Consider the following 24,254-nt stretch of genomic DNA (forward strand, 5'->3'; position numbering starts at 1 on the left):
ACACGTGAGAGAGGACAAAACAGATTTTCCAAGTAGTTTCAAAAACGGTTAGGCAAATCCGTGGAGAACAGGTCAGCATCAGGTACCGAAGAGGAGGGCGGGCAGGCTGCTGCGGAGCCGCGGCTTTGCAGGAGCACAGCGAGGCTGCAGGAGTTCCCTCCATCCAGTGGTCAGCTTCAGCTTTGCGTACAGATACAGCAAGAGAAAAACCATTTTCTGTCTCCTATCCCGTCACCCTCCAAGACTTTTTTCCCTCTGCTCTCCCAGAATTTATATAAAAGTAGGAATGTGTTAAAGCATCATTAGCAATTTTGGGTGTCCAACCTCTAACAGTGACTTAATCTTCAGACAAGCACATTTTGCAAGTCAGAGTGGCTCAATTTGGGCTGCAGCCTTTATCGATTGCTAATTTTTGGTTTCTTTCCATTTACACAATTCCCCACTTCTTGGAGCTCACCCAAAGCCATTTTACAAGCATGAGATAACTGAATTTTCGGTAACAAGTCGGCAGAGCCACTGCACAGTGACGGAGCTGGTTTCTCTGAGAAAGCAGCTACAGCCTTTTCCTGGCGACGAAGGAAGGTGGCCGTGCTGTCAATATTTCAAACGCAAACAGCAGACACCATACCTGCTGGCAATTCAGTCACGGTTTTGCTGTACTTGAGGTTTTTTTGTGTTTTGTTTTTTTTTTCTTTGGGGGAGGGAGGGAGGATAAAGACAGATTTTACAATCGTAGGTGATGCTTCACTTTGCTTACAAGCTGAATTTTAAGAGACCTGAGTGTGCTAAATGGGATGGAAAAAAAGAAAGAGAGAAGACATTCACTGAAAGGAGATGCAGCCACAAAGCCAGGCTGGGCTGGATGACGGAGGGAGAGCAATGCACTGCTCTCCAAAGCAGAAAACTTGCAGATCGCAGCACGCTGCGGGGGCCAGACAGCAAACGGGGTACGAGGCAGTCTGTAAACAATCCACAGAGTTTTTCATTACGTTTTCAAGAAACACATCGCTTGCTGAAGTGCAGTATCTGTGTAATCCTATCGATTCAAGCAAATATCACTTGATCTAAGCAGATCTTCAAAGAAACGGTCCTATGCATTCGATTTGCTTGCAATAAGCTTTCTCTGAGCTGCACGAAATAAGAGCAGCCATCATGCCAAGTTCAAGGCACGCGTAAAGCAGAACAGATTTTTCCCAGAGTTTTAGTTGCAAGCACAAGCAGCAGAATATAAATTGTCAGAGATGCGTACGTGAGAGTCAGCAAAAACACTGCCGAAGTTTATAGTTCCCAGAGCCAGAGACAAGTGTGTCCTGCTGCCGCAAGAGAGCTGCAAGCTCTTGATTCGTGCATTAGCTAGAAAGAAGCTGGGAACGGAATGATGAACCTGGCTCCCACTTAAATCTTCCCGTTTTCAAGAAAACACCTACTTGCTCTGTTAACTCTTTTAATCAGGACAGTGCAACGCAAAGATGGATCCCAACTGCTCATCACCATCTCAAGGCAAAAGGAGCTGCAATAAAATACTCATAGAAGGGGACATTCAAAACAGGGCAACAGTAAGCCTGGATACACAAGCTGGTGAACCAGGAATACAAGAGCAAATCTGTATGTTAGAGAACCTGTGCCAGAGACAAAAAAAAAAATGAAGATACTGCGGAGAGAAACCCCTCCCAAGTAACGGGTAAATGATGCAGAAAAAGAAATGACAATCTCCTGTTAATTGGTGCACAGATAGCAAGAACAGATGATGAATTTCTCCAAGAAACACAGAAGCTTCTGAGAATCTTTTTCCAATGCTGGTCTCCATCCTCTCCTTCCCGAACTCCTTCAAGCACTTAGAGACTGAAGCATTTGGGGCAAACACCATCATCCAGCACGCGGAGCCCCTTGGCAGAGCATCGCCCAGTCCCGGAGGGAGCACCCAGAGCCTGTAAAGCTGAAGGTTTACGTTTTCACACTTCAGTGACCCAGCACTGGGAAAGCACTCGCCTAAAAGACACTCACCTACGCACATCAAAACTTGGCAATGAGTTTGGAAGCTAAACGTTCATTAAACGCTAGACCTGCCCTTTTGTCAAAGTGGACTGAAGGCATTTCAGCTTGCTGTCAGCACACCACAACTTGAGCTGCACGCCCCTGCGAGCTGTAGTGGGCCACGATGGCTTTTCCCCCCGTCTCTATCAGGCCCTTCTCCAATAAACCCACACTCCCATAGCAAGCGCGGTGAGACTACGAGTTGGCAGACAGGAACTACAGGGCACGGGGTCTCTGCGAATGCGGCGCTGCTGGTCGTGAACGGGGGTGATGCTTGGTGTGGCTCTGTCCTGGTTTCATCTGGGATAGAGTTCATTTTCTTCGTAGTAGCTGGTAGAGTGCTGTGTTTTGGGTTTAGGATGAGAATAATGTTGATACCACAGGGATGTGTGAGTGGTTGCCGAGCAGTGTTTACGCTAGCCAAGGGCTTTTCAGCTTCCCCTGCTCTGCCCGGTGCACAAGGAGCTGGGAGGGGGCACAGCCGGGGGGGCTGGCCCAGACTGGCCATGGGGCCATTCCCTACCCTATGGCATCATGCCCAGTATAGAAACTGGGGTAAGAAGGAAGGGGGGGACATTCAGAGCGATGGCGTTTGTCTTCCCAAGTCCCCGTTACGCGTGATGGAGCCCTGCTTTCCTGGGGATGGCTGAGCACCTGCCTGCCGACGGGAAGAAGGGAATGAATTCCTTGCTTTGCTTTGTTTGTGCGCACAGCTTTTGCTTTCCCTATTAAACCGTCTTTCTCTCAACCCGTGAGTTTTCTCACTTTTACCCTTCTGATTCTCTCCCCCATCCCGCCGGGGGGAGCGAGCGCGCGGCTGCGTGGGGCTCAGTTACCGGCTGGGGTTAAACCACGACAGGCTCTTCTAGAGGAAAGCTTGCCAGGGGCAGGCACCGCTCCGCTGGCCCTCTGCGACTCCTCTCATCTCAGCCCAAATTCTTTTTCTAGTTTAGGAGTGACTCTGAACTACGCTCACTAGACTAGAAACTATAGTGACAGTTTTCTTGGAAGCCAGGACAGACTGTTGGTTCTTCCAGCTCTGGATGATACGGGTAAGGGGAGCCAGGCGCAGGCTTGGCTTCCTGCACACAAAAAGGCGCGTTCAGCATACAGACAGCCATACAGATACTCAGACTCTAAAACGTTTGGAAAAGCTTTTCTTAGCAGTACAATATCATTATTCCAAACACTGCAGTAATTTCAAAAAATCCTTATTGTACATCTCTCTCTCATACATACATATATACACACATAAATATATATACACACACATAAATATATGTATACACACATAAATATATGTATACACACATAAATATACACACACACACATAAATATATGTATACACACATAAATATACACACACACACATAAATATATGTATACACACACACAGAGTGAAAAAAGGAAGACAGAAAAAAAAAAAAAACAAACCAGCAAAAGCCTCAAGTACTGATACTGTTCCCCTGGAAACAGTGGGAAAAGTACAGCATCCCAGCAATGCATTCCTACAAACTGGAAATTTGCCATTGGCTAAGAAACTCTCTATACGCTGGGGGAGGGAAGAGAAGCGAGCCCAGGTTTCGCAGGCAACAATGCTGACAGCAGTCCCCAAAATACAATTCCTTACGTGGGATCACAAAGTATGTACCCGCAGCAAGTCGCTCATTGACAGCTACAGGGAATCAGTCAGAAAAAGCAACTTTCCTGCATCCTCATCCAAGTCAGCAACAGCTTTCGGTCCTTCCCTGTATTTATCCCTGTGCTAACAGGTTCCATGCATCAGCCCACCGCAACTGAAAATACTCATTAGAGAACCTGCCGTGGAAAGTTGGCTGCCTATAATTTGAGAAGAGCATCCAACAGGCAGGAGAGGAGGGTAACGTGTCAGGCTGCAAGTGCGGGAGCTGGGAGACGAGGGGAGAGGCAGGCAGACAATGCCGAGTTATTTAAGAAGCTGAGGACGGAGGGATAACAAGATTTCAGGATCATGCTCTTAAAGCATTTCACAGCTGGCTCAAAAAGGCTTGGCTGAGCATTCACCATTTTCAGGCCTTTGCTTTTCTCTCTCAGGTTAGTTCTGGCTGTGGTGAGCTGTCGTGTTTCAATCTGGACTGTGAATTCTCAACCCATGGAAGTTTAAATGTCTGAATTTCAATCATCTATTTACAGCACGATTAGCAGGTTAACAAGCACACGATGAAATTTTTTATTTGCGACAGCTTTGCTTTGCTCAACACATTCAGGTGCTGATCCGAGAGACTAAGAGCCTTGCGATCTTTGTCACTTGTTAATCAAAACAAGTACCCTTTATCCCTCCTCAAAACTCGCGCTTTGACGTGATGTGTACAGTGGGTTGAGGTTACACGTATGGCAGCCGATGCTCTAAGACTACTTCCCATCATCCAGTTCTTGACGATTTTACGCGTGCTTTCCCATCTGCCCGTGTTCATCTCTTTGTATGCCCTTCGGAAAGCAGAGCTGCTGCTTTCGTGCTGTATTCCTACAGCAGCTAGCTCAACGCTCGTCCTCTGCAGGCTGGACTACGGCAATACAAAGTGAGCAGCGCTCTAACTGCAGCCCCAGGTGGGAAGGCAGCCCGGCCGGCTCCCAGCCCCAGGTGCTCTGTCGTTCCTCTGCCAGGAGAGGAAACCACGGCACTGGTACCTACCGAGAAAGAGTTTGGGGCTCGGGGAGACAGCACATAGATTGGAAGCTTTTAAACGATCGATATTATCCCTTTGCATGAATTAATGCCACTCAACATCACGGTAAAAAGTGCAAAGGCAACAAACATCACGTTCCTTAAACTGGCTGCCTCGGCTGGAGAAGGCTTGCTGTTGCTGTGAACCTAGACCTTTAAAGTTCGTCCAGAAAAAGGGAAAATGTACGTGTTTAAAAACAAGAAAACAATCCAGGAAATTTTTCTGCAAGAGAAAAGCAAAGAGTGCTGCAAACACAAACCAAAGCAAGCCAGCAACACCTTCTCCCTACCGAACCTCCCCTTAGCTAGGGAACGCATTGGCTGCGACCGCCACAAGCTCAAAGCTTTCCAGGCTGGAATATTCTGCGAGTGGTTTGCGTTCAGCATAGGACATTAGGTGTCAATATACGGCGCTGAGCAGCTTGTCACTGCGTCACGGAACAGCGTGCACTACTCTGCAGTCCTCACAGCCTGCATCTTTGCATCAAAAAAATTGCTGCATGAGACGGAGCGGGATGAAACTCCATCTCCTGCCAGCTGATGAACGGACTGCAGGCAAAGATGCGAGCGTCCGGCCTCTATCAGTATTTCTCATTTTCAAATGAGCCAACACAATTTGACATTTTAAACAACCTCAAGCAGACCTATTACAGCTTTCCCAAAAGCTAGTTTAGACAGTCCGAAACAGGGCAGGAAACCCTGGGGGGAAAAAAAATTCACTCGGCAAAAATCGGCATATTTGGGAAATTGCCTTTTGCAACTAAAAATGAAATAAAATCCAAACTTGAGGATGATAAAGAAGATGCAGCTCTTGAACTAGATAAGCCTTAGGAGAGATGCTCGCTTGGCAAGCACATCCGAGCAGCCTTCGCCCGCCACCTCGTGGAAGCAGCCATGGCAGAGACGCCCGAGCGGTTTCCAGGAGGATCAGGCATCAGCCCCAGCTGAATTCCAGAAACCATCGCCGAATATGAATAATGTATACAAGATTTCCATTTCCTACTGAGCTAAGATTGCAATTTCTTAGCATGTGGCGGTGGCTTTGGTTCAATTTCAAGTGTCCACTCTTCTCAGGAATAGAAGATTTATTAAGTTTGCTCCAAAACTTTTCCTATAGAAATCCCAGGGTGGCTACGCGGCTTCTCCACCTGTAACATCCACGGGTCGGTGCTGTGGAGCAAAGGATTTAACAGAATAGCTGATTTTGTGCTAAATTAGCTCCCAGCTGTACTGTCACACAGTATCGCCACAAATATCTCACGTCGCAGTATTTCTTTAGTTTAACGGCCATTTTTGGACACAGGGAAGTACTTGAACATGTCGAAGTCAGTAAACGCCCATACCCTGAACATCCAGGTGAGGGAACCCAGATGGAGCGGGAGCCCTGGCTGCAGAACTGGCCATCAGACAAATGTGCTGTTAGACACAAGGATTAAATACGTCAAACGCGTCAGTGGTTACAATTAGTAAGCAAAGAGGAACTGCACACCGATTCTGCACGTAGACCGGGACGGGGAAAGGCAGTTTTACCTTCTGCTTGCTCCATGCTGCCAAGCTGCAGTTCTTTTACATTGGTTAGCTCAAGTGGTCCCTGCTTCGTTTCCTTGACCATTCCTGGAGGATCCCGCATATATTCCCGCTTTGAGTTAGCAGGCCAACCTACAGCCGGGGCTCCTCCGCCCAAAGCAAATGCCAAAATATCCCCCCCCGCCCTTCCCCTGAGCACTGGATAAAGTCAGCCGGCAGCTGAGCACGCAGCAGCACCCCTGCTCGCCTTCTTTACAGGAAAGAGGGCTCAGCAGCAGTGACCCCCATCCCACACCTCGACCTTTTTCCAAATAAAAATGCAGCCTGATTTCTGATACAGCAGGAGCAATCTCGCCTCTTCCCAACATGGACAATCCGATGGCCGGCAGAATTGCTGCCCTCCCACGTCATCTGCACCAGCAGCCTTTTAAAAAAAGGACAACTTTATCTGAAAGAGATTAACTGCAGAAGCGTGGCAGATAAATGCTTTCAACAGCAGGTGCCAGATGATTGTTCAGTTCTTCACCAGAGAGAGACCTCTTAACTTTTTGTTGTCCGCTGCGTAGTGCGGATGGGAATCTGCAGCGCTTTGCACGAGTGTCCCCACCACCCCGCTTCCCAGGGACCCTTCCCAGGGGAATTAAGACCACGCAGCTTTACATCAGTCAGGGACAAGGATTACAGGGTCAAATACTACCGAAAAACCCCCAAGGTGGTAGCGAGACAACGCTCACAGCTTTTTCTACCAGTTCCTCGCAAGTGACGTTTAAATCCCATAGTTTCACTTTTCCAGAGACCGGGGTTTCTTATTTTTTTGGCAGATAATAAGGGTTAACAGACATATCGGGCATCTGTGTTCACCCTAGAGGAGTCATGCTCTGAATTTGGACAGGACAAGAATCACGAGGTAAAAGGACTTGCCAAAAATTGTTCATCTAACAGTACTGGTGGAGGAGGATTCAGTTATTAATATATTATTAGTATATGCTACTATAATTAGCAGCTGGATCCTCAGAATGAAGGAACGAAGAATGAAAAATAAATTCCTCTTGGGAATGAAGCAGAAAAGAGAAATGTTTGCTAGACACATTCACCTTGCATGTCAGTGGACTTTCTTCATCTGAAAAAAATGTCTAGGGGACACCTGGGGGGAAGACGCCCGGCTGAGCACAGCCATCAGCCCCAGAGCTGCCAGGAGAACAAGCCCACCTCACTCCTGTTCTTGCCTTATCTGAAAAACTGGTCAGCGCGCATGAAAAAACAAGGAGGAGAGCGCGGTGTCTCCTGTCTCTAACTAACAGCTTGCCCAATGGCAAGTGCCACCACCGTGCTGGAACCTTCCCGAGGAACAGGAAGAACAAATATAATTGCAGAATGCAATTGTATAAAGAAAGTGGCTGGGGGAAAAAAAAAAAAAGAGAGGAAGGACAAATTAAAATCCTAATTTTTACAAAACCAGGCCAGATTTCAAATTCAGGAGTGTCCTTTTAAACTGGTCACACAACTGAGAACACAGACTCGGGAGCTGCCTTGCAGAAGTTCCTGGGTAAAGCTTGTCCTACGCCACGCGACAGCTAACCACGAGCTGCGGGATGCACGGTAGCCTTGCAATCTGTCCTGGGAACCAAAGCTTTCATACAATATGAAAGGCTTCAGCAAGACCCAGACCTTCCTTTCAGCACCAGCTGTTCCATGGCAAAGTCACGTTCCAGCTTGGCAAGGCCTCCTGCAGACCCCTCTGCGCGCAGGGGACACAGCCCCCAGCAGCCCCCAGCGCTGGAGGACAGGAGGAACCCTCTCGAGAGGGGCTGCAGCACAGGACTCCAGGAGAAGATGTGGCCACAGAGCCCTGCACTGAAACTACACGGGGACAAGGTCGCAGCTGAACTTTGCAAAGGAGCTTTCGGTAGCACTAGAGGCCGCTGTCATCCTGGATGAAGGTGGATAATCCGGCAGCGGGCTGGAACCACCAGGACACCCCCCGAGTCCCCACCACCTGCTCGCACCAAGCGGAAACGAAAACGGTGTTAGTTTTGCACCAGGGTCTACGTGAGACGCTGTAGGCACAGCATCCACGCGCTTGTAGTTCACCCTTAGCAGAGCCAGGGCCGTTTTGAGTTCAGCTGGACAAATGCATTTGCAATGTGAGACAATTTGATGCTGGCAGGAGCTCATCAAAACGGCCAAGCAGCAAATGTTCATCACTGCCTCCCAAATTCCCATGAAAAAGAAAAAGAAATTGCCTGGCAAAAATATTGACTCTGGAAGATGGCATGTTTCCAGCCCCTCAGCACCAGCACACCGCAGTGCTGCAGCGGAATGAAGGGAGGCTGAACGTGCAGCTGGGGACACGTAAATACGCGCAGCAGCAGCTTGGCGGGACGTCCAGGCCGGACGGCTCCAGCAGCAGGCAGCCCTTTCCCACGGGCCGGCCGGGCAGACAGACTGCACCGCGCTCCTCCGAACGCCTTTCCTGCGCTGCCTTCTTTTCTGTTTTTTCTTTCCTCCCCTTTGTAACGACCTGAGGCATGATGCACGCTATTTCCCAGCTACTGGAGCGTTTGCTGACCAATTTAGCTCGCATACAGCAGCAGGTAAAACACCACGGGTGAAGCGCTACGGTGGGCCAGGGCAAGGCTTGCTGGCCGCAAGGGATGCAAACCAGCACTCCAGAGCACTTTGCTGTTGCTCCTCCCCAGACCCAGCAGTCTCTTCTGCTTTAACCTTTTGGCTTCACGCAGATAATTTAAGACCACAAGTTAGGAGACATCCCTGTGATCTAATATTAGATGATAAGCTTGTTTATGTTTTTGTTGCTAAGAGAAAGCTGGAGCTTTGGAAACACTGAAGCAGACCAAATGCTACTGCAACAGCTGCCAGTGGGAACTGAAATCCATACAGTGCTTCCCTGACAACTGTTTGCCATTTTCCGTTTTTATTTTATTTTACTGGAATTGGTCTCCTTCCAAAATAAGCTCTTCCCATTTAGGTGACCTCTCCTCTTTCTCTAGGTCCATGTTTCCTAGTTCAAAATGTGCAGGCAGCTCCCCAGTCAGCGTATCCCGCTGTCAGAACATGCGTTCATAAATAAGGTTTCCTCCACCCACGAGCACAATGCATCATTGCTGTGCTTTTCTTCCCTCTCGGTAGTTTCAAAGCATCAGTGAAAGGTGGGAGGAATTTTCTGGTGTTTCTCTTTACATTACCATAATTCATAGGAGACGGTTCTCTAATAAAATGCAGGAGACTTAAACAGATCTTCTATATTATTTATAGAAACTGATTCGGCAATAAATGCCAATGCAGTAATATTAATAGATGCTCTTTTGGGCATCTACAAGTACTATCGCAGTCAAGTTCCCCGTCTGCAGCCAGTGCCAGAAGTCTGGTGGGTTTTGTGGAGCCCACTTCTCCTGGGAAAAACCGAAAGCTTCTGCAACTCGATTCTGGGCTTGCCAAAATGGAGATACTGTCGTGAAACGGCCTGAAGTGTGAACTGAAAGCACAATACTCGCTCTGTCCTCTTTTGCATAATCTCACTTTGCACCGGGAGTATCTTTTGGCAGCTCATCTCAATTCAATTGCAAATGACACCAAGCCAACTGACCCCTAGCAAAATGACGAGGAGCGTACAGAAGCTAATATTAAACCTAAGTGTTCTTACAGACAAAGATACTCTGCAGTAGCTATTTCAAAGCACGTCCCTGCATACCGAGTTGATGAATGTCGCTCACCCAGAATGCTTGCAATACCTTCAAAGCGCTCCCTGTGCTAGCTCGGGAAAAAAAAGAAAAAAAAAAAGCCCAAACAGTATTAAAAGTTTGAGTATTTTCCAACTAGCACAGACCGCCTTCTTTCCCGGATCTGCCGCAGCTGAAGCAAAGAGAAGCCGGCAGCAAGCACGCCCTCCCTCCACGGGAGAGGCCAGGTAGCTGGCTGCAGACGACGTGGTGCTGCTGAGCTCCACCATCTTCATCTTTGCAAGCTGGTAATTTCCATTAGTGCTTTTCACATCCTTTGGCTTCAGGCCATTTAAAATATGTCAGAATGCAGTCTCCAGCCAGGAAGGTCTGTATTTTAAGAAGTTGTTATTTTAGTTTGGAAGAATCTAGTTACTGAAAACACTCCTCGAACTGGTTGCTAGTTAGAAATACACAGTTCATTGCTGCATTTTATTTATTACCGTTTACTTTCATCAGAAGAGACAGATCTTGCAAAAGTTAACCTGTTGGCAGGAATAAATATGGATGATCTGATATTCTGTACTTAAACGCACAAGGTAAATTTCCTTTGAGAAGAGCACCGGCTACCCCAGGTTTATATTTCCCCAGTCCTAAAATAACATCATACGATAAGAAAGAGATACCACCACTTAGATTCAGAGTAATTCAAAATGCTGCTGCTGCCGGGACAGCCTCGGTTGCACACGGTAGACTTCTACCTCTGTGCCAAGTCTTCCTTTATAGTCAATCAAAAGAAACGCAGGCTGCCCGAGTGCGGTCCATCTCCTCCTGTACCGCACGTCTACACGCTCCAGGAATGTTTGTCTTCTCCCAGTAGCTACAGAGGGAGTCCAGGGGACTTGTACAGCAAAGGTGCCTCCATTGGGGCATACGGAAACTTTGCTGAGCAGAATCAGAGGGATGGATTTTATCTGAACATGTCTCAGTCCAATGCTCTTTCTCAGATGGGATTCATGCTACAGAACCTACTGCAAGCAGCTACTGGGCTGTCTGTCCCTCTATACAGAGAGGCCTTAGGGACTGAGATTAGCAGCTGAGAGGACTACTGAAGAAAAAGGCTGAGATGCTGAAAAGACAAGTAGAAAATTATGAAACTCAATTTAACCTACAATCCAGCGATGACTCAGTTCAAAACCTTAAGATGGAGCAGGGGCAACGGCCTGTTAACTGCACACAGCACCTAAGAAACCGTTCTCACACCCCCACCATCACCACCACGTGAGACCTGATGACAGAGGAGGACCACCACACACCGGCACTCTGCTCACTAACCTTCTGCGCTCCCTGGCTTCCTCAGCTGAGAAGTCCTTTCCTGTAGTTGAGGCAGCACCGGCATTCGCAATACCGTTAGCAGAGCCGAGTATAGCACGATTTGTGATTACACCTAGGGGGGTGCTAGCAGAGATGCCCTCTGTATTTTTCTCTACAGCAGAATCAGTTTGTTGCCTGAAAGGGGCTCTGAAATAGAGAAGACATAATGGAAAGCAAAGCAAGTGAACTCGACTGCTGACCGAGACCAGCCCCCTCCAGGGAGCATTGCCAGTTCATTCTCCTCGTTCCAGACTCGTGTTTTTGTAGAGAGCAGCACACATTCAAATGAGGTTTTAAAAACTTGAAGAATAAGCAGGAGGAATTCATAGTCTTCACACCCCTGTTTGTAGCAAAAATGATTAGAAAATGTACCTGGTGAATAAGCAGAAGGAGTGAACTCCGAGAGCTTGTGCACTGAACGCCCAAGAGCAGCCTGAGCAACACATTGCGTCTCTAACAGGGTAGCAAGAGGGCACAACCACCCGCTCCGGTGGGTGAAGAAGCTAAGGTCACACACGGGCTGCGAACTGCCTGCTGGTGCATAGGCACTACTGAAACCGTCCAACGTAACCATTCTGGGCTTTCTTATCGGCGCTTCCCATGTGGAAGCACATTTCCAATCCATAATCCACAATCCACTCCAGAATTCAGAACTTCCAACCCAAATGCTGATTTTCTGCAGCGTTACCTCAGCTGTGAGCCGTTACCTGGTATATTGGCGGGCTGATGCAGTAGTGTTCGCACCGAGAGATGTGGGACAGGAAGAGACAGGTTGCCACGGGGTGCCCAGTGAGGTAGATGAACCCATGGTAGTGGGTGAGGTAGCTAGAGATGTATTGCGACTGGCTGAAATGTAGGGACTGCTGAGGTCACTACTTCTACCAAATGAAGCACTGTAAAACATCACAAAATCACGTCCTTCAGAGCACAGTAAATATTCAACAGAACATCACCACAGCTGGGCTCTCAGCTGGAAAGGGAGCAAGTATTACATCTTAGCAAAACGTTTGCAAGGAGATTAGAGAACAGCAGAGGCGCCGCAGGTTGCTCACGCAGGCTGGCGCTAGCAGCACCCCGCTTAGCTAAGCCCAGCGGAGTTTCAGTGAGAGAATAACGGCGTGGAGGTGAATCGGTGAAGATCAGGGAAGGGAAAAACCCTATGGCAGTGAAAGCGGTGCACAGAGAGCACCCCTGCGTACTGGGGAAAGGCAGAAACAACGAGCAAGGATGAGGTTGCTTAAAGCAGGGAAGGAGAGAGTGACATAAGCAGGTCTGGCTGCATCACCTCCTAAGGATGCCCAGGACTTCCAGTTTTAAGAACTTGTCTTCAGTGGCTTAAAGCTTTGGCAAAGATGATCGGTTCAGGCTTTAATTTTCTTTAAGGCATGTTTGGCACAAACTCTGTATTTCTGGAAAATAGCTAGCAAAATTGTCCAAAAATATTCAAGAATGAGCAACGGAAATACATATTTTGCCAGTTTAAAACAAACGCCTTAAAACCGTTATTACTGAAAAGCTCTAAGTGTTTAAGTGCTCCTACTTTGGAGAAGAGACAGGAGAAAAGGAGGAGGGCTCTCCTACGAGGACGCACCCTTTCGCTTTTTCAGAGAAAACCCACCCCAAGTGGGTGAAGTTGCACAGACTTGATGAAATCTGGCAAAATCTCCTTGTTGCATGTGCCGGAGCCCCACAGACGGGCTGCTCGCTGTCTGCACAGAGCAAACGAGCACGCATGCATGACCTAGGACCCTGCCACGCCTTTCCCAGCAACTGGTATTCCTGGTTGCTACTGGTCAGACTGGGCTGTCTGCAGGATCAAAGGCTAGGAAGGCTGCCTCTCACCTCCTGCATCCTAATGACTCCCATGCCAGCACACACGGAGCATGGAGGAGAGTGGTTGTACCAGGAATAAAAGCTGACCTAGAGCAAAAGAGGACTGGGACAAAGAGCTGCAGGTTTCTGGGAAAGCCAGGGACAACAGACGGGAACTGGAAGTCAACACTAGAGCAAGAGTCTGAGAGAGCAGCCCAAGGCTGAAATAAAACTTGAAAGGGGCAGGACAACAGCCAAGGACAGGAGGTCGGAGGAAGGATCCAGTCCAATCCACTTCTGCACCCAGTTTATAAATCAGTTTTATAAGCCAAGGCCCCCAGCCAGCCCAGAACAAGCAGCTGGTCCTTAGACAGCCAAAGGAGAGACTGGGGCATCCTGGAAGGCCTCCATGGGGAGGAACCTTAAGTTTGGGCTCTTCAGTTGATGGCTGTTTGCCATATCGAGGTCACAAAGGAACAAGTAAGTTATTGTCACCAGGTAGCAACCTCCACCGGACACTAAACAAAGCTTCCTCTGGAAAGCCGGCCCCTGCCCGGAGCACCGGGGAGCAGGAAGTCCTGTTGGAAGCAAGTGCCTCCCTTCTTGGCGCTCTGCACCAGAGGAAAAGGCCAAGCCCTGGAGACGGGCTGGGAGGAGGCGAGAGCGGGGAGCTAAGCCTGGCTGGTGTGGGCGTGCAGAGCAAGCAGCCATGAAGTTGCAGAAATGAGTGTACTGAGAAGACGATGGTAGGAGAGCGTGCGCCAGGGCAAGGAACAAGAGGAACGGCAGGGGAAGAGGTGGTGGCAACCCTGGGGGGAGCCGGGTTGATGTGGCGCCATCCTAGGAGACCCCAAGGCAGAGGCTGTGGCACGAGGGGTGGCTGCAAAAAAGAGAAGGAACTTGGTCAGGAAGGGAGGACACGGGAGGGTTACTAAGTAAGACCTGACAAGGACTGTCTTTCGGGTGGGAAAGGTGAGACAAGAGGGTGGAAGCAGCACCAGGTGCCTGGTAGAGCAGAGATGTGGGGGAGCTGAGAGGGGAAGACGGAGGAGGAACGGAGGAAAAGAGCGTGGTGATGGTGTTGTGACAACTCCTACGTGCACATGCCCCGGGTCAGAGAAACGTGGTGCTGGGGCATCGTGCACACGCTCCTGCTCACGAGAAGGGAGCCGAGGCATTGCCAGCTCTACAGGAATTCACCTCCCCACCCCGTCACCTTGCACGGGTGGCACTGCACACGTTGCGGAGGACTCTAAGGCATTTATTCAATTGTTCACATTTGATGTGAACGGGACCAGAAAATTGCAAGAAGGTGGTTAGCTGGGGAATCTTGTTAATTAACAGCTGTGTTCATATGGATCTGCAAAAAGGAAGATTATGAATTTATGCTAAAGAATTTAATGTTAGAAATAAAAAAGGCACTGACACACTGCTACTCGTTCTCTAACATAATCACCATAACATAACCACCAGGGAATGAGCAATGAAATGGAAAGCAACATTTCAAATCAATAAAAAGAAACACTTCGGAGAACAGCTAAGGCAAGTAGAATTCAAAATCTTAAAAGCCTTCAAAACCTTAAAAAGCTTCCACAAATGCTAATAAAAAAGGTTTGCACAAAGCCCCTAACTATTTTTTTGAACACACTGCCATAGGGCATTGCAGAGATCAAAACAGGATTTGCTTATGGAAGTTGGCCACAGCGGTGGCTATTAAGAACAACGGTTAAGTATAACCCCTGGCTCCTAAAATCACGATTGCTGGAAGCAAGGAGAGCATGGGAGGTGGAAGACTGCTCTGAAGTTATCCTGGCTTTTGCAACTTGTCCCTCAGAACCAGCTGCTGTCAGAAGCAGCATCTGGGCTGCACGGACTGTTGGCCTGACTCGCTGTGATGGTTTTTATGCAAACAAAACCAGTAAGAAGGTGTATCTGCAAATATGTAAAATGAAGGAGAAGCTAACTGTGTGAAAAAGCTATTTCATTTTGGTGTGTGCAATCCCTTCCTGTGAGGCATCCCTTATGGCTGATGTCAAAGGAAGCACGCTGAATTAATCCAATCTGCTATGCCAGTTTTCCTCCAAATCCTTTCATATACAGGAGATGGCAACTGGCTGTTTGAAGGCCAATAGGCACTGAAATGGAGAACAGGCTGTCGGAACAGGGTTCTGTGAATTTTTGGGCTACTGGTACCCCCACAGAGAAAGCAGAATGAATGACAGTCGCTACCATTACAGAGAGCACTTTAACATTTGCTTCAACTAAAGCACGTTTGCAACATTGCTGCACGTTATTTTGTCCCCTTTTAGAAGAAAAGCCATTTTCAACATCTTAAGATGATCTGATGCTGTTGTTTACTCTTTGTTTGGGAGTCATTTAAAGCACTTACAGAACGTAACTAAGTACCTTTATTGAGATTAGTTAAATGCTAAGGTAAAGGGTAACTGCAGATGTACAGAAGTCATCCTCTCAGTAACATCCAAGTACGTCGTGTTCACTTTAATTCTTCCTCTCTCAGAACAAGCTCTTATCTTTTGGAGTTGCGTTCAGAGTTTTGTTAATAGTTGGCAATGACAAAGAGCTCATCCTTTAACAGGCAACCAGGTTCCCTTCCTCATCTTAGAGGCTGCTGCACAAGGCTGGAGAAATCAGGGGTTCAATTCAATTACATTTAATTTCTCTGTGCTCTTCTGTAGAAAACCATACGTGATAGAGGTCAAATTGATCATGGTTTTACCGTTTGTGCATACAATGCAAAACCATTGATCTCTAAAAAAAGTACACTTTATTTCTACCTGGCAAAGCTATTCTCTGTAATTGCTCGTAAACCAACGCTCTCCTATGAAAGGCCAGAATTCAGCCTTTGTGACAACAAATCGGTATTAGTGAAATACCACTGCCAGGCAAAGCCTTCGCTGGTCTCTGTACTGTATTTCCTTGGTAAACTGTACAACTATGCGAATGCAATCACTAAATCTGGTTCGGGATTAGCCGAGATAAGCAGTCAATGTTTGTAAAGTTTAATGGACAGCCACGTCAGTGATGTTAGCGACTGGACCGTCTCTCAGATTAGGGAACAGTAATGCATGCCAGCAGCAAGAGACAAAGTTTTCCAATGTAATCAGCCACGGCTGGTCGGACTGCCTTTAGAGAGAGACAAGCTATGGAGGCTGGCCTGTCATCATGTCCCAGGATAGATGTGAAGTCACTGGAATGGATCAGCAGATCCGGAGTCTACTGCTTGAAGTGGCTGTTTCACCTTTTGTGGAAATGGGTCTGCCTGTGCTCAGCAATTGGACAGACATACCCTTGAGCACAACTTACCTTTACCAGCCTAAATACTAGAACACAAAAAATCCGCCTCTTCCCAAATATCTCAAGCAATTGTTCCATCTTCAGGACAGTTATTTAGTTCAGGGTCTGGAATTTGGTGAAACACAATCTAAAACCTTGAAATATTTCTGCCTTTTTTGTTAAGCACAGATCAAATGGCTTTGCAGCGTGACATGTTTATACATGCTGTTTTGACGGTTTCCAGTATTAGCTAAAATAAAAGTGAGGTGATGGAACTGTACTTTGCACAAAGGGCTGATCCCCCTCCTCACAACCGAGAGGAAAACTCAGTAATGTATTATTTGCCTTAACAGAGCAGGGCATTCATTCCCCTCATTCAGAGACAGCCATTATCTGGCACTTGAAGGAAACTGAGCCTCTGCCTTCCAAAGGGGTAAGAGATACTGGCAATTAAAGAAGTTATGCACAGGATTGCTTTCCTGATTCTGCTTGCCTAGTTTACCAACAATCAGCCTCGACAATTTCACATACGCTGTGCAGAAACTGCTTCCGTACTCCCACAAGAAAATGGTTGGAGCCATCAGTCTTGCTGCTTAGCAAGTGCTGTAAGTCATGCCCAAGAACACTGCCACTTTGCTGATAATGGTGTCATAAACATGGACTACTATAAACCCAAATTAGAGATGAGCTACAACTTACCTGTCAATAGCTACTTGAAAAATGCTTTCAGACTGTAATTACTTTATTCTCTTTTTATGACCAATTTTTGCTTTATTATCTAACCATAATACTAGCATAAAACTGAGAAAACACTTTGCATTTGAATTATGTGAACGAGAGTATTTAAATTCAGTTTAGCAATTTACAAATCAACAAAAATGATGGTCTTTAAAAATACCCTTTAGCATGACAAATGTCGGCAAATCTTCATTTTTATTCCCTGCTCTCAGCAGAAGAGTGTCCCAAGGCCAGTTACGCTGATGCAGTAAGCAGCAAGCAGAAGGCTGAAGTTGGGAGGCGTGTTAAGAGTAGAACTGGCTGCCTGGGAACCCAGGTAAGAGAGAATTGGACATACCTTTTCAAGTAGGTAGATACGTAGGTAGTAGGTGCACCAGAATGGGGAGCTTCATTTCCCTTTGATTCATCCCTCCACGGCTGCCGGGTGTAAGAGCCGCTCCGCACTAGGTTAACAGCTGATTCTCTAAGGCAGGAGAGAGCACACGGTTTGTTTAGAAAAACTTCGGGAGTCTGCTTTTGGCTCCTTTACAGTTCCACAACACAAATCCTTCCCGTACACCTACGGGCACCGTTGTCACAGGTGACACAACTCACTGGAACGCCTCTTCTGGCCTTAACATCAGTTTCTGTTATTGCCAGCTGCATTACTTAAGGATCGATGTTTTGCATAATGAGGAACAAGATCCTTTTTAGTCAGAAAACTTGCAATTGAAATTTAGATTGTCCATAAAAGTAATTTAACATATTAAATAACGTCATTTTATATTCTCTCTGTTGTACCAAACAACATCGCGTAAACGGACAGATATTGCAACTGCAGGGGAAGTTTTTATTCTTGAGGCATCCAGGCAATGACAGTAAAGCAATGCAGTATGGCAAATCCTTTGCAGCAGAAAACAACAAACAAAATACTTAGCAATACCTAAAACTACTTGACAAGTTATCAATAAATTACTAGTAGTCCTATTTATCATAGTCATCGAAATCAGGGCTCCTTTTCCTAACACGCACTTTGGCAGTACGGCCTAGTCTTTTCTGGTCTCGGACAGGACCTCGAGCTCGTAATGCAACACAATTCACTCATCAGCCTGCAATTATTTTTCAATTGCCGTGTCCATGTCGATGCTCTTTCAGACACCTGTGGGTTCCGTGAAGTGAAACTCAGCTGCTTTGAAAGGAAAGAATATTGGGAAAAGTCTGTACCACACAGTATGTCTGGGCACCATCTGTTCATGGAGGCCAATTCTCCTCGTTCCCTACTTTACCAAGCAAAGGACACTTCTCAGCAGTCAGCTGGATATGCCACTCAATACGAGCCACTGCCAAAACCGCTCAAACTTATCAGCGGACACAAATCGTCTGCTAAACTCCAACTCACAGTGACTGGCTGAGATTAAGCAAGAACGCAGCAGGGAGGTTCAGTGACAGATCAGCAAAGAATCCCGAACTGTGCTGAAATTCTCTCAGGGTGGTCATCTGCCGTGACTGCTTCACAACAATTACAGTTCACGATGGCTTCTCTATATGTGCCTTTCTACCAGGATTGTGGAAGTGGCTGGAAATCATAGAATCGTCAAGGTTGGAAAAGACCCTTAAGATCATCGAGTCCAACCGTTAACCCAGCACTGCCAAGTCCATCTATACCATGTCCTCGAGCACCACATCTATCCGTTCTTTAAATACCACCAGGGATGGAGACTCAACCACTTTGCTGGGCAGCCTGTGCCAATGCTTGACCACCCTTTCGGTTAAGAAGTTTTTCCCAATACCCAACCCAAACCTGCCCTGGCGCAGCTTGAGGCCGTTCCCTCTCGTCCCATCGCTTGTTCCTGGGGAGAAGAGACCGACCCCCACCTCGCTACAGCCTCCCTTCACGTAGTTGTAGAGAGCGATGAGGGCTCCCCTCAGCCTCCTCTTCTCCAGACTAAACAACCCCAGCTCCCTCAGCTGCTCCTTGTAAGACTTGTGCTCTAGGCCCTTCACCAGCTTCGTTGCCCTTCTTTGGACACGCTCCTGCACCTCAATGTCCTTGTTGGGGTGAGGGGCCCAACACTGAACACAGTACTCGAGGTGCGGCCTCACCAATGCCGAGTACAGGGGCAAATGAGGCTAAGCTCAAATTTTACTCCTTCTAACACAAACTGTGAAGAAACTGTTTGTAGAGATTAGCTCCTCAAATGTATCTTGAGATACTAGATACTTATCCCATTTATATGGTGGTTCTGTCCAGGGGCAACTACACACATTCACCGTAAAAACAACCCCTGCGATGGAAACAGTTCCATACACAAGAGAGTTCACAAACTCAAGTGAATCAAAAACTGACAGATGTGTGAACAAAGGGACTGAAGGTGACTGCTGAGCAAGTGACAGACGTACAAGTGTAGGTGCCAGCTACAAAATGAGGCACTTGCATATAAAAGGAAAAAGTATGCATAAATCTGGTTTCCTGGATGGAGACCATGTACGTATGAACACAGGGGTGGAGAAACCAGCCTGTTGCCGTGCTCACTTCAATGAAAAGCAATGTACCAGAACTTCTACAGACCATAGACTCATAGAATGCTTTGGGATGGAAGGGACCTTTGAAGGCCATCCAGTCCATCCCCCTGCCATGGGCAGGGACATCTCCAACCAGATCAGGTTGCTCACAGCCCCGTCCAGCCTGGCCTTGGATGTTTCCAAGGATGGGGCATCTGCCACCGCTCTGGGCAACCCCTGCCAGTGTTTCACCACCTCATCCTAAAAATTTCTTCCTTACATCTAGTCCGAATCTACCTTCTTTTAGTTTAAAACCATTCCCCCTTGTCCTATCGCTACAGGCCCTGCTAAAAAGTCTGTCCCCATCTTTCTTACAAGCCCCCTTTAAGTACTGAAAGGCCGCAATCAGGTCTCCCCGCAGCCTTCTCCTCTCCAGGCTGAACACCCCCAGCTCTCTCAGCCTGTCCTCACAGCAGAGGTGCTCCAGCCCTCGGATCATTTTTGTGGCTTCCTCTGGCCCCGCTCCAACAGCTCCATGTCCTTCCTATCTCTGATCCTATCCTATAGATCAGAGATAGCTCTTGATATTGTGAATTCCCATGTACTTGGGACTGCTGAGAAAAATATATGAAGCATGAATATAGAAAAAAGGTATTCCGGAGGAACTATCGACAGGACAGAAGCTGAGCATTAAGTTTAGTCAGTCTCACCTGTTTTCTTTTTCTTCTATATCACTCATACTGCTTAGTCTTCTGGGGGCTATTGTGGCAAGATAGCTCTTGTTGTCTTTATCCTGGTGAAGCAGAAGAAGTACTTCAGCTGCACATCTGTTACACTGCCAGCATGTTCAGTGACAACTAAATTCATGTTCAAATTTCTTCAACTAAGAAAGCATTCTCCTGCCTAACGACAACTGGTTTAAGGCATTTTCTTGGGCAACACGTACCACAGCATAAAAGTATCACTTCTGAAAATTTCCTGAAGAGCACGCCAGTGAATAAAAGCAGCTTCTAACGAGAACTACTTACAAATCACAGAATAGTTTGGGTTGGAAGGGATCTTTAAAGGCCATCTAGTCCAACCCCCCTGCAATGAGCAGGGACATCTTCAACTGGATCAGGTTGCTCAGAGCCCCATCCAACCTGACCTGGAACGTTTCCAGGGATGGGGCATCTACTCATGGGCAGCAAAGTTACAGCTAGCAAATACGTGGGATGGGATTCACAAATACAGCTGGTGGATACAGGAGGAATCCATATAGATGACAGTGAAGGAGAATTTCCACTACAGGTATGTGCTACACTGTCTGGATTAGATATTTTCTGGTAAGGAACAGGCCATGCCAAACCAGCAGCCCTTGTTCACTGGCAGCCCACTCCAAACTGAGCAGGAATTAGGTCAAAGGGGCACCGAACTCCTGTTCTGCAACAACAACTGATAGGATAGGAATAATTTTCAGAAGAAAAAAAAAGAAAGAATGAAAGAGACCTAAGTTTGTTATGGATACAAAACCCAGCAATAACTCAAAACGAAAGGGAAAGGGTCTTAAACCTGTGAGGTAAAGTCTGCTCAACTGGGATGCACTAAAACACCTTTGCTGAGAGCCAAACCTTTTCTTTGTTGTCTAATAATGCAGATATCCGAGGACTTGACGAAGAACGATAGATAGAAGAAGTCTTATCTCTCTGTGCCTCACGAGTAGCAGCGACTTCACTCAACATGTTGTGACTGCCAGTCTTCCGTAGCCCCAGCCGCCACGATGAAGGTGACTCATCCTTCTGCTCGTCTGACTTGCTGAGCCAACTGAACTGTAGAGGAGAAAAAGGGACATTTGGAAGAAGCAAGAGCACTGCAAGGCACAATCTAAGTTTTGAAAGTGTTTCAACAAGCCTGTTTTTGTTGGGCTACACCTGTAAATGTAAGACGGAGTGACTTTGATTTCCTGCTTGGCTTAATTACAGGAGCTGAAGGTGAACTCACAGAGATGCAAACTGCTGTAGTGCCCTCAGCCCCAAGGACAGACCATGAAAGAAATCTTGTGTCATTGTGCAGCTCCCTTTGCCTACACAATGCCCTCCTGCAGCTTTGCAGAAAGAATATAAGGAACAATGAAGCTTTTCTTAGCACCTGTTTAGGAAGGGGGAATTATTCAATAAAGGCAGAAAACCAAAAAAAGCAATCGACTCTTTTGGGACTAGCTGCAAATAAAACCCTTACACAGATCAAACTGGAGAGAGTCCAGGAGAAGCCATTAAGATCATCAGGGAGCTGGAGCACAAAACACATAAAGGGAGAGACTGAGGAAGCCTGGGTTGTTTAGCATGGAAAAGAGAAGGCAAAGAAAGGATTTAATTGCTCTGCTACTTGGGGGGGTGGGGTTTACAGGGGATATGGAACCAGACTTCTTCTCAACAGTCTACCGTGAAGGGAGAAGAAGGAACAGATACAAGTTCCAACGTGGGAAATCCCAACTGACATGAAGGAAGACATACCTCCCGGTAGGAGCGATGCTGCACTGGGACAGGGAGCAAGAGAGAGGGACATCTCCATCCTCAGAGACTTTCAGTACTCGGCTGAGCTCAGGTAGTTCAAAGCAACATGACATAGGCTTGAAGTTGGCCCTGCTTTGAGTAAGAGGCTGGACTACGCCCGTTCTAGCTTAAACCTTCCTATGGTCAGGTAACTGCATATTCTATACGTACTACAGAACGGACCTTCGTGCTCTTTGTTACACGAGGCACTTCTGACAAGCATATATCATTCCTCAAATATACAACTGCTTAAAATGTACAACTTTAGTTATAGTTATCAAGTCTTACAGAAAGATGCCTACTGCCATTCAAGAATGGAGCCTGGGCACCGCAAGACAGGGGCTCAGCACCGAGTTGTATAGGAAATAAAGCAAACAGAACATTAGGAATTATTGGAAAAGGATAGAATATGAAACACACCATTATGCCTCCGCGTTACTGCAGGGTACAGTCACACCTTTGATATCATGCACAGCTCGGCTCCACAACTCAAAAGCAGTATAGAAGAAGGGGAAGAGATTCAGAGACAGGCAACAAGAACGAGAAGAGCAAGAGAGCTTTTGTATGAGGAGTTACTCAGTGTATCGGGAGTCTCCAGGCTGAGATATGACCAAGGAACACAAAGCCCTCAGTGGCACATAGAAGCGTGAATTAGGCTCAATTGTTCCTTGTTCCTTCCCATAAAGGAACTAGGGGCAGCAAACAAACTCAGTGTGTGGCAGGCTTAAAGAAAGAGGTGCTGGAAGCTCTGTATAATATGTAATTAAGCTGAAGAACCCTTTGCCCCTGGACATTATGGGATCCCAAACATTATGGACACTCAAAAAACGACTGCATAAATTCATGGAGGAAAAGTCTAACAGGCTACTGAATACAAGAAATACCACAGGTTCAGCCAGTCCCTGAAATGCAAATTGCTAGAAGGTGGGAGAGAAGTCCAGTTAGATTCTGTCTTCTCTAGTATCTTCTGATGGCCACCGTCAAGGGCAGGATACTGGGCTAGAGAAGGTTTTTGGTCAAAGCTGATACAAGCGTTATTATACCATATTCTACATAACACAAAACATCTGACATTATCCAGAATAAATGAAGCTACCGGGGAGCTCTGCCCTCAAACTCATTGACTCAAGACTGCAAAGATAAAATTATCACTGCAGTATTTTAGCAGTGTCTCTTAGCTAATGTTATTTTAATGCAGATGCACAGTTAATCATCTCCTGTACTCCACTAATTCCAGTACTTCCAGTCTACTGAGCCACACAGCTCTAACGCTTTAATGTAGTTTTGACACTCTCCTTGGAGAAAGCTCAAATCCACAGCAAAAACTGCCTTCTGTAATTTCTGAACAACACAGGAACAGCAAATATTAATAATTCCACAAATAGAGGGCAACACAGGCACTCATATTTTCCCATATAAAACCCAATCTGACAAAGAGAGGTACAGAAGGATCAAAGATGTAAGAGAAGGTAAAGTAGCCGATTAAGTGACTGAGGTCAAATCAATAACTGCTGTGCACACAGGCGCTCTTCTGTACCCTAAGAGCCTTATTCTGGGTTAAACAGCTCAAATGAGTGAGAACAATACTCTGCAGCTGCGAAAAGGTTAACTGCGGTGCTCCCACTTCCCAGTATCCTTCTACCTTTAATACTTCCCCTGCTAAGTCAGCCTGAGTTGAGCAACGCCCAGAGGAACTCTATTTCACTTGATCTAGACAAGAAGTTAGACTTAGTAGCATGTCAAAAATAAAAAATTGTGACTAAGCAAGAAGCATTTTCCCTCTAACATGTACCTAGTGCTTCAGACTTCGGCAAGGTGCCTGCATTGTATAGCTGTCCTCCATATTCTAGTGCAAAAAGAAACCAGAAGCACAAGATACCAGTCCTCAGCAGAACACAGAGTCTCCTGGTGCCATCTAGCTGAGTGACGTGAGAGCTGGAGAATTCAGATAAGATTTCAGTAACTCTACTTCACCTTTAAAAAGCTTTCATAGCCTAGCTATCTAGTCAGATGCAAACTTTATCCTCTCTGCTTACTGGGCCGTAACATCATGCCACTAAATCAACCGAGTTTGGCAA

At 46.8% G+C, this 24,254-nt stretch overlaps 1 protein-coding gene across 7 annotated transcripts in view; it reads right to left on the reverse strand.

The window, feature by feature from the left end:
- Nucleotides 1-24,254, reverse strand: part of PPP1R12B (protein phosphatase 1 regulatory subunit 12B) — a 130,143-nt gene that overhangs the window by 53,929 nt on the left and 51,960 nt on the right. For 5 of the 7 annotated variants that reach the window (XR_015705711.1, XM_087762107.1, XM_087762106.1 and 2 more), the window contains exons 10-14: nucleotides 21,256-21,453; nucleotides 20,356-20,438; nucleotides 17,502-17,627; nucleotides 12,028-12,213; nucleotides 11,282-11,467 (exon numbers count right to left, since the gene is read on the reverse strand). Coding sequence is in view for 6 of the 7 variants with exons in the window: in XM_087762107.1 (XP_087618233.1) it covers nucleotides 11,282-11,467; nucleotides 12,028-12,213; nucleotides 17,502-17,627; nucleotides 20,356-20,438; nucleotides 21,256-21,453 (779 nt within the window). In the remaining variant the exon portion in view is untranslated. The remainder of the gene's footprint in view (nucleotides 1-11,281; nucleotides 11,468-12,027; nucleotides 12,214-17,501; nucleotides 17,628-20,355; nucleotides 20,439-21,255; nucleotides 21,454-24,254) is intronic. The other 2 variants (XM_087762108.1, XM_087762111.1) reach the window with 2 other exon arrangements.

The sequence above is a fragment of the Nipponia nippon genome, unplaced genomic scaffold (assembly GCF_047370975.1).
Source record: "Nipponia nippon isolate SJK-2023a ecotype South Korea unplaced genomic scaffold, ASM4737097v1 scaffold_25, whole genome shotgun sequence".
Classification (NCBI taxonomy): domain Eukaryota; kingdom Metazoa; phylum Chordata; class Aves; order Pelecaniformes; family Threskiornithidae; genus Nipponia; species Nipponia nippon.